The sequence below is a fragment of the Lynx canadensis genome, chromosome D1, assembly GCF_007474595.2.
Source record: "Lynx canadensis isolate LIC74 chromosome D1, mLynCan4.pri.v2, whole genome shotgun sequence".
NCBI lineage: Eukaryota > Metazoa > Chordata > Mammalia > Carnivora > Felidae > Lynx > Lynx canadensis.
The window spans coordinates 6,050,176-6,061,340 of record NC_044312.2 but is presented as its reverse complement, the minus strand read 5'-3'; the positions used below and the strand labels follow the sequence as shown (position 1 = coordinate 6,061,340).

At 40.7% G+C, this 11,165-nt stretch overlaps 1 protein-coding gene across 1 annotated transcript in view; it reads left to right on the top strand.

The window, feature by feature from the left end:
* The window catches only part of CWF19L2 (CWF19 like cell cycle control factor 2), a 124,832-nt gene that overhangs the window by 2,121 nt on the left and 111,546 nt on the right, over positions 1-11,165 (top strand). The window contains exon 3 of the mRNA XM_030332503.1: positions 5,022-5,150. Within this exon, the coding sequence (XP_030188363.1) occupies positions 5,022-5,150 (129 nt within the window). The remainder of the gene's footprint in view (positions 1-5,021; positions 5,151-11,165) is intronic.

The following is an 11,165-nucleotide window of genomic DNA, read 5'->3' as shown; positions in this document are numbered from 1 at the left end:
GCGCCTTTGCACAGGTTTCCCCTCCATTACCTAAAGAGCCCCTACTCCTCTGTCACATCACTGCTGCGACATCCTCTGCGAGGTTGTTCCCGACCCCCGGACCAGGCTGTTCCCTGCTGTGTGTGCTAGCTCTGTGTCCCTTCAAGACCCTTACTGTTACGGTAGCAATTTTACATGGACTCATGTGGTTATTTGAATGTCCATCTCATCTGTAATGAGATTATGAGCTCTGTGCTGATAGGGTGGCTGTTTTGCTTACCTTTTATCCCCAGTAGCTAGTACAATACCTTTCCCAGGTGAATAATGTGACAGGCCGCTGAGCCAAAGTGCTATGTGAAACAAAATATGAAAAACAGCATCTTGGTGAATGTTTGATGTTTTATCATTCCTTCCATTATTACCCAGTTAAGCTCAGTTTGGAAATGAAAATAGAAAGGAAATGGTGTATTATCCAGTTAACTTATTGAATATTACCTACAGAATATGTATGTACCTGTATTTTATGTAAGAAAAAAAAAGGGTTTCTCAGTCTTTACATAATACCCATTCTGTGTAGGAATAATAGTAGTCAATGTTAAATACAACTCTATTTTTTAAAAACGGTGCATCTTTATATCGGAACATTCACGGGACATCACCTCTTAATCAACCTAAATTTGCAGTAAAAGTTGTTTTCAGAAATAAGTATTTGTGAAATTGACAAGCTCCAGTAAATTCTTAAGGCAAATAACTATAAAACCTGGACAGAAGGCTCCTTAGTTTCACATCGTCTAGAAATAGCTTCACAAATCATTTGGAAAATCCACCTAGGGGTAATCATAATAAACCACATTTCCCATTCATTTTTGAAGCCAGTCTTGCTTGAGAATTGATCAGACAGCACCTGTTGCTGAAGATAGCAATAAGGCCTGACCCTGATACTTAAGCTTTGATTCTGGATCAGTTTTCTGGCTTGGGCTGGTCAGGAGTCACTTCCTTCAGAATCTTCATCAGTGAACTGAGGCAAGTATGCACTCACGTTATCTTCTCTTACAGCTCTGCATCCTTTTCTGGTAGAGAGAGGTTGTCAATACCCAGCTGAGATGCATTTACTGTGGCTTTTGTTTTTAAGAGGTAGCACAGCGTTTTGCCACTGGAAAGGCAGAAGTGACCTCTCAAGGCATCCAGGGCAGCATGGGTAGAATACAAATGGAAACCCGTGGGAATCCCACAGGAAGTCCAGAATCAGAGGCTGTCGGTGCTGCCTTTGAGCGGACCTTCAAGGCCAGCTAGAAAGGGAGCTTCCCATACCACCATATTTGTGAATCTGGGGAAGCACCCAGCCCCGCCCACTGCGGCAGGTCTCGGGCCAGGTGCCCAGGGCACCTTCATGGGAGCGCGGTGTGGCGCCAGGTGCACTGGAACAAGTGTACCTCTCAGTGCGGGGCCAACCAGCTAGGACTGCTCAGCACCTGCGTGTCCTACTCCTTGGACCCGCACAGGAAGTTTATCACTTGCCTTGTAGGTGCCATCACCCTGGGAACATGGTGGCCGGTCTTAGGTGGGTGCTGAGAGGATCCAGGGAGGAGATCTTCCAGCAAAATATCTGGGATACAGTAAAATAATGATGACAGTGGCAAATACTTGTCCTTATGATGAAATGTTTTGGGAAAATGAAGTTTTCAACGGTTTGGTTTGGTAGTGATTGAGGTGCCATGTTTTCAAAAATCAGTTCATTAGTCTTGATCTTTTCCCCTTAGAAAAAATTAAGTGGACAAGTAAGTAAACTGTTTTCAGTGTTCATACAAAATTATTTTTAACCATATTTTAGCAGTGGAAATATCTGTACAGTTTTAAAGTACCTGCGGCACATTTACACGTGAGCTCATTTTCATAACAACTGCGTGAAGGTAGCAGAGTAGGTGTTAATGTCCTGAGTGTTACAGCGCAGGAGAGTAAGGCTCAGAGTGGCCGGGTCGTTCCTCTAGTCAGAGGGGTGGTCCTGGGACCAGGTCTTCTGATTGCTGGCCCACGTTGAGTTGCTCTGGATTCTTCACTACAGGACTGGATGTGTTACCATGGAGTTAGTAGACATTCTTGCTTACAAACTGTTCTCATGTATTTTTGTTCTTTCCAGGATGTTTTCCCCTCTGTTTTTTGACTTTTAGAATCTTCTGAGTTGGAAGAAATTTCATAGGCAGTTTAAATCAAAACTGCCCTGTAATACAGATGAAGAAGCAAAGATTCAGTCAGTGACTTGGTTAAGATCTTACAACTAGTTTATAGGAACAGTGAGGTTAATATCTTGGTCTCCTGATACTTTGTTTGTTGCTATTTTTATATTTGTCTTATGAGAAACGTGGGGAATGGAGCTTGGATTCATTTGGTTGTGTTTTGCATATACCAAATAACCTTTAATTATGATGGAAGCATATACTTTTAGTCTCTTACATTTTGACCTCAGATATAGGTGTATATATGTTGTATACCATGAGATTATTATAGTTATTTGATATATCTTTATCTCTGCATAAAGGATAGCGACTATGTTTTATTTATTTTTTATTTCCTACTGTGTTTAACACATTTTCATATTTATAGTAAATATTCACTAAATATTTGTTAGAATGAATTTCATGATAGATGGTGCTGCAAATTGGTATTTTTTATTTGTTTTTAAAATATTTGATGATTTTTACTGTTAAAAATATTTCATTATTGTCATCTCTAATTATAAGTTAATAAGACTATTGAAATAGAACATACAATCAACTAAAGATGTAATATTATTGAATAATTTTTTTAATGTTTATATATTTTTGAAGGAGAGAGAGAGAGAGAGAGAGAGACAGAGAGACAGAGTGTGAATAGGGGAGGGGCAGAAATAAAGGGAGACATAGGATCTGAAGCAGGCTCCAGGTTCTGAGCTGTCAGCACAGAGCCCGATGTGGGGCTCGATCTCACAAACCGTGAGATCATGACCTGAGCTGAAGTTGGATGCCACCCAGGTGCCCCTAAAGATGATATTATTGTATAAATATTTCTAAAATTGTGAGTCTTACTCCTACCTGAATTCATTGAAAGGTTTATTCTTTTTAAAGAAAAAAAATTTTTTTAACGTTTATTTATTATTGAGAGATAGAGAGAGAGACAGAGCATGAGCATGGGAGGGGCCGAGAGACCGGGAGACATAGAATCTAAAGCAGGCTGCATGCTCTGAGCTGTCAGCACAGAGCCGGACGCGGGGCTTGAACTCACAAACTGCGAGATCATGACCAGAGCCAAAGCCGGATGCCTAACTGAGTGAGCCACCCAGGCACCTGAAAAGTTTTTTCTTGTTTGAGTTTCTTGGTAAATGTCAACACAGAGGAATAAAAGTCTTCCTTTTTCTCTGAGCTTTTTTTCTCTGAACTGTGTTAATATACTTGTGATTGTTAAGGAAATCTTGTCTTCACTCTGCCCGTCAGCATTTTTTCAGTTTCGTAGATAATTCTTTGAAATAAACTTAATTGTGTAACTGGGATGTTAATATAGGTATTTTTGATAATGGATTTCTCTTATCCTCGTGTAAATTGAGGATTTAGACTAACTTCCTTGAGTAATTGCATTGTTAATTTTGAACTCATACATTGTATAAAATAAAAAAGGAGTAAGAGCAAAATAAACTTGAAAGAAAAGTGAATCATTGAGTTAACTGGACATCTAGGTTTCGAAGTACGAAGTATTTTAGATCTGTAAAGAGAGACTTCTTTTCTTTGAAGAGATTGCTTAACAAAGATAGATTTTTGAGATTTGAGTGAGACTGCAGTTAGAGGATTGAAAAATCTTTTTTTTCCCTTTAAACTTTTTAGTAAAGTCTAACACATACAGAAAAGTACACAAATCGTTAAGTGTACAGTCTGATCATTACTCCAAAGTGAAAATACCCGTGTAATCAGCACACCTTTTGAGAAACAGAACATCTTTAGCATCCCACAAGCTGCCTTGTGGCGCTTCTCGTCACACTCTGCTCCTGTCAGAATAGCCACTGCTTTGGTTTCTAGCACCAAAGTCCATTTTCCCTGGAATCCCATAGTAAGTACCGTGTTCCCTTTGGTTTCCTGCTTCCTGTGTTCCCATTTTCAGAATCACCCATGTTAGGCACTGTTGTAGTCATTGATTTCCATTGCTGTGTATTTTAGGAATATGTCACAATTTATGCTGTTTACCCATGTTACTAATGGTGGACATTTGGGTTGTTTTCTAAGCTGGGATTACTGCAGACTTTTCCACTATTATGATTTTTACACATGTCTTTTGGGTTTTGTGTGTGTTTTTGTTGATTGTAGAACTGGGATGATCTAAAGCCATCCTATTTTTGGACAAGGAAAATCAGGAACAGAATTTTGACTTAAGTGATTAGATTTCTTTATGCGCATAAAAGTGTGATGTGTGTAGAAGGAAATACAAGCAGCTTAATAAAGTTTGTTGAAGGCATTCAGATTTTCATAGCTGGCAGTCATGACTATAATGGAATAATTTGTTTTGGTTTGCCTTTCAGTATTCTCTTCTGTAATTTCCTCATTTGTTCTTTGTTTTGTTTCTGAGGTAACTTTTTCCTCTTCTGTGTGTGTACTTTCATCCTTTATTTCTGGGCATGCCCTCCCTGCTTTTATCTTTGTTTGTGGACATCCAGCTCCTTGTTTTAAGCCTGATCTTTAAATTTTATGTGACCTTCCATTTAGAAATAATCCATCTCTCATTGTTGTATAATTCTTTATCTTTGTATAATTTTTACTACATATTATCTTTATTGTTATTGTTTATATCCTTTTATCTTTATACTTTTAGATTGCACTTTTTTTGAGGATAGTTTAATTTTTGCCTTCCTCAGTCCCTAAAATACGTACCTTGCATATATAGGTATGTAAATAACATGTTGAATTTTAAATGCACTTATGGTTCTTTTATGTTCAAGGAAGAATAACTTATACTTTAAGAAATTATTAGAGAAGCAATATTAATTCTGTTATAACTACATGAAAAGTATAACTGACATTTAGTATTGGAATTTAGTTTCAGTGGTAGAAGATGGTGGATTGAGCTGGCTGAGGAAGTCTTACCAGAGAATGAAGGAACAAGCTGAGAAACAGAACAGACGTTTTGAAGACATTGTGGCTGAAAGATATGGGGTGAGTACTGGCATTAAGGAGATATGTATTATATTCAAAGTTATATGAGAAATAATGTCTGTAACTTTGTCAGTGTTTTGTGCCATGAAGCTCTTTTGAATTAAATGGGTATGAAATCTCAACTCTGTCTACTGCTGAAGCCATTTTCTGCCTGTTTTTAATTGTGTAAGCTTCTGTAGCGTATTTTTATTGATATGATGAACATAAAACTTAAGTGTGTGCATTTAATCTAAAAATAACATTTTCTCATTGTGAGAAAATTTAAATAATGCAGGAAATCCCCCAATATGCCTCTTGAGATAAGCACTGTTGAAATTTTGGTGTATTTCAGAGTTTTTCTTTATTCCAGAGATTTTATTTTCCAGAGTTTTAAACTTTTTTTTTTTTTTTTTCCAACGTTTATTTATTTTTGGGACAGAGAGAGACAGAGCATGAATGGGGGAGGGGCAGAGAGAGAGGGAGACACAGAATCGGAAACAGGCTCCAGGCTCTGAGCCATCAGCCCAGAGCCTGACGCGGGGCTCGAACTCACGGACCGTGAGATCGTGACCTGGCTGAAGTCGGACGCTTAACCGACTGCGCCACCCAGGTGCCCCATTTTCCAGAGTTTTAAAATACAAGTTTTTTTTTGTTCTTGTTTTTTGTTTTTTTGCTTTCTTTTTATTTATTTTTTATTATTTATTTATTTATTTATTTTAACATTTTTTTTTTTGAGACAGGGAGAGACAGAGCATGAACAGGGGAGGGTCAGAGAGAGGGAGACACAGAATCTGAAGCAGGCTCCAGGCTCTGAGCTGTCAGCACAGAGCCCGATACAGGGCTAGAACTCACGGACTGCGAGATCATGACCTGAGCCGAAGTCGGCCGCTTAACTGACTGAGCCACCCAGGCGCCCCTGCTTTCTTTTTAAAGAGAGAGAGTGTGTGCACACATGATATTTTAGAACCAGCTCCCCCATTTACCAAGTGTGGATAATCTTTCTATTTCAGTTGTTAGTAATGCCCTTTTCTTTTTTAATTTCTAGCAAAAGCAGATGTAGAAAGTAGTAAGATTTCAAATTTATGGGCAAGTAAAAAAAAAGTGAGAGAAAAATCATATTTATTCTGGAGATTTTAAAAAATGTTTTATTTATTTTTGAGGGAAACATGAGCGGGGAGGGGGCTGAGAAGGGGACAGAGGATCCGAGCATCTGAAGCAGGCTCCATGCTGACAGCAGCAATCCCAATGTGGGGCTTGAACTCACCTTTCAGATCACCACCTGAGCCAAAGTCAGCCGCTTAACCCACTGAGCCAGGCAGTGGCTGGGAGATTTTTTTTTTTTTTTAATGTTTGTTTATTTTTGAGATAGTGCCAATGGGGGAGAAGCAAAGAGAGAGGGGGACAGATCTTCCGAAGCAGGCTCTGCCCTGACAAACTGGAGATCAAAACCTGAGCCAAAGTCCGAGGCTCAACCAGCTGAGCCACCCGGCTACCCCCAAATCATCCTTTATTTTATTTTATTTTATTTTATTTTATTTTATTTTATTTTATTTTATTTTATTTTATTTTATTTTATTTTTTTGATTTTTTTTTCAACGTTTATTTATTTTTTTGGGGACAGAGAGAGACAGAGCATGAACGGGGGAGGGGCAGAGAGAGAGGGAGACACAGAATCGGAAACAGGCTCCAGGCTCTGAGCCATCAGCCCAGAGCCGGACGCGGGGCTCGAACTCACGGACCGCGAGATCGTGACCTGGCTGAAGTCGGACACTTAACCGACTGCGCCACCCAGGTGCCCCCACCCTTTTTTTTAAAAAAAGAATGCTTGTGAGGATAGAGGAAGATGGCGGTGTAGGAGGACGCTGGTCTCACCGCGTCCTGCGGATCACTTAGATTCCACCCACACCTGCCTAAATAATCCAGAAAACCGCCAGAAGACTAGCAGAACGGACTCCGGAGCCAAGTGTAGACAAGAGGCCCACGGAAGAGGGTAGGAAGGGCGGAGAGGTGGTGCGCGCTCCACAGACTGGCGGGAGGGAGCTGGGGCGGTGGAGGGGCAGCCCACCCTGCAAGGCAGAGCCCCCCAATTCTGACTTGCAAAAGCAGAGGGGCTGGACGGAGTGTGTTTGACAGCCAGCGGGACTTCACATCTGGAATGTTATAAGTCAACAGCTCTGCTCAGAGACCAGGAGGGCTGGAGGACAACCGAAGGGAGAGTTGTTGAGCCCTGGAAGACAGAGCTCAGCTCTGCGGGGAACAAAGGCACTCGGAAGCGCCATCTCCCTCATCCATCCCCCAGCAGAAATCCCAAAGGGAACCAGTTCCCGTCACCGAACTTGCTTGCACTGCGCAAACACCCAAGGCTGTGCTTCTGTGGATCCATCCGTCTGACGGGTCTGCCTGCCTGCCTCCCAGTGCTGCAGGGCCCCTCCCACAGTGGACCACCGATGGCAAAGCGAGCTAAGCCTGCCCCTCTCACCCCTGTGCACCTTGCGGATCCATCCCGGCTAATATGCCCTTGGCCAGGTCCCATCCAAGCAGCACCACAAGCCTGGTAGTGTGCAAGCAGTCCAGACAGGGGCCACTCCACTCCACAGTGAGTCCTGCCCCTCGGAAAGGGGAAGATAAGGTACATACCAGTCTGTGGCCCCACTGGTGGGCTGGAGTGAGACATTGGGTCTGACTGTGGCCCCACCCACCAGCACAAGTTACTCAAGACAGCACAGGGGAAGTGACCTGCAGTTTGGAGCCACCACAGGAACTACCCAAAATGATAAAATGGAAGAAATCTTCTCAAAAGAAACTCCAGGAAGTAGCGACAGATAACAAATTGATGAAAACTGATTTAAGCAATATGACGGAACAAGAATTTAGAATAATAGTCATAGAATTAATCGCTGGGCTTGAAAAAAGCATAGAGGACAGCAGAGAATCTATTGCTACAGAGATCAAGGGACTAAGAAATAGTTATGAGGAGCTAAAAAATGGTATAAATGAGGGGCAAAATAAAAAGGAGGTGGCCATAGCATGGATTGAAGAGGCAGAGGAGAGAATAGGTGAATTAGAAGATAAAATTATGGAAAAAGAGGAAGCTGAGAAAAAGATAAAAAAATCCAGGAGTATGAGGGGAGAATTTGAGAACTAAGTGATGCAATGAAGCACAATAATATCCGTATAATAGGGATTCCAGAGGAGGAAGAGAGAGAGAAAGGGGCTGAAGGTGTACTTGAAGAAATCAAAGCTGAGAACTTCCCTGATCTGGGGAAGGAAAAAGGCATTGAAATCCAAGAGGCACAGACTACTCCGTTCAGACGTAACTTCAATCGATCTTCTGCACGATGTATCATAGTGAAACTGGCAAAATACAAGGATAAAGAGAGAATTCTGAAAGCACTAGGGATAAACCGGCCCTAACTTACAAAGGTAGACACATAAAGGGTAGTAGCAGACCTATCTACTGAAACTTGGCAGGCCAGAAAGGAATGGCAGGAAATCTTCACTGTGATGAACAGAAAATTTATGGAGCTGAGAATCCTTTACCTAGCAAGTCTGTCATTCAGAATAGAAGGAGAGATAAAGGTTTTCCCAAACAAACAAAACTGATGGAATTCATCACCACTAAACCAGCCCTACAAAAGATCCTAAGGGGGATTCTGTAAGTGAAATGTTGCAAGTACCGCAAAGTACCAGAGACATCACTACAAGCATGAAACCTACAGACATCACAATGACTCTAAACCCATGTAATAACACTGAATGTAAATGGACTAAATGCTCCAACCAAAAGACATAGGATATCAGAATGTATAAAAAAAAAACAAGATCCATCTATTTGCTGTCTACAAGAGACTCATTTTAGACCTGAGGACACCTTCAGATTGAAAGTGAGGGGATGGAGAACTATCTGTCATGCTACTGGAACTCAAAAGAAAGCTGGAGTAGCCATACTTATATCAGACAAACTAGACTTTAAATATCTATTTTTTTAATTTTTTTTAACGTTTATTTATTTTTGAGACAGAGAGAGACAGAGCATGAACGGGAGAGGGTCAGAGAGAGAGGGAGACACAGAATCTGAAACAGGCTCCAGGCTCTGAGCAGTCAGCACAGAGCCCGACGCGGGGCTCGAACTCACATACCGCGAGATCGTGACCTGAGCCGAAGTCGGCCGCTTAACCGACTGAGCCACCCAGGCGCCCCAGACAAACTAGACTTTAAATGAAAGGTTGTAACAAGAGATGAAGAAGGGCATTATATAATAATTACGAGGTCTATCCATCAGGAAAAGCTAACAATTATAAATGTCTGTGTGCCGAATACGGGAGCCCCCAAACATATAAAACAATTCATCACAAACGTAAGCAACCTTATTGATAAGAATGTGGTAATTGCAGGGGACTTTTATACTCCACGGACACCAATGGATAGATCATCTAGACACAGGATCAGTAAAGAAACAAGGGCCCTGAATGATACACTGGATCAGATGGACTTGACAGATGTATTTAGAACTCTGCATCCCAAAGCCACAGAATATACTTTCTTCTTGAGTGCACATGGAACATTCTCCAAGATAGATCACATATTGGGTCACAAAACAGCCCTTCATAAGTATAAAAGAATTGAGGTCATCCCATGCACACTTTCAGACCACAATGCTATGAAGCTTGAAATCAACCACAGGAAAAAGTCTGGAAAACCTCCAAAAGCATGGAGGTTAAAGAACACCCTATTAAGAATGAATGGGTCAACCAGGCAATTAGAGAAGAAATTTAAAAATATGTGGAAACAATTGAAAATGAAAATACAGCCATCCAAACGCTTTGGGATGCAGCGAAGGTAGTCCTGAGAGGAAAATACATTGCAATCCAGGCCTATCTTAAGAAACAAGAAAAATCCCAAATACAAAATCTAACAGCACACCTGAAGGAAATAGAAGCAGAACAGCAAAGACACCCCAAACCCAGCAGAAGAAGAGAAATAAAGAGCAGAGCAGAAATAAACAATATAGAATCTAAAAGAACTGTAGAGCAGGTCAATGAAACCAAGAGTTGGTTTTTTGAAAAAAATAAACGAAATTGATAAACCTCTAGCCAGGCTTCTCAAAAAGAAAAGGGAGATGACCCAAATAGATAAAATCATGAATGAAAATGGAATTATTACAACCAACCCCTCAGATATACAAGCAATTATCAGGGAATACTATGAAAAATTATATGTCAACAAACTGGACAACCTGGAAGAAATGGTTAGGAATTTTCCTAAGCACCCACACACTTCCAAAACTCAAACAGGAAGAAATAGAAAGCTTGAACAGACCCATAACCAGTGACGAAATTGAACCATTTATCAAAAATCTCCCAACAAATAAGATTCCAGGACCAGATGGCATCCCTGGGGAATTCTACCAGAGATAAAGCAGAGATAATCCCTATCCTTCTTAAGCTGTTCCAAAAATAGAAAGGAAGGAAAACTTCCAGACTCATTCTATGAAGCCAGCATTACTTTGATTCCCAAACCAGACAGAGACCCAGCAAAAAAAGAGAACTACAGGCCAATATCCCTGATGAGTATGGGTGCAAAAATTCTCAAAAAGGTACTAGCAAATCGAATTTAACAGCATATAAAAAGAATTATTCACCATGATCAAGTGGGATTCATTCCTGGCCTGCAGGGCTGGTTCAATATTTGCAAATCAATCAGTGTGATACATCACATTAAATAAAAGAAAAGATAAGAACCATATGATCCTGTCAATCGATGCAGAAAAAGCATTTGACAAAATTCAGCATCCTTTCTTAATAAAAAACCCTCGCAAAAGTCAGAATAGAAGGAACATACTTAAACATCATAAAAGCCATTTATGAAAAGCTCACAGCTAATATTATCCTCAATGGGGAAAAACTGAGAGCTTTCTCCCTGAGATCAGGAACACGACAGGGATGTCCACTGTCACCGCTGTTGTTTAACATGGTGTTGGAAGTTCTAGCATCAGCAATCAGACAACAAAAGGAAATCAAAGGCATCAAAATTGGC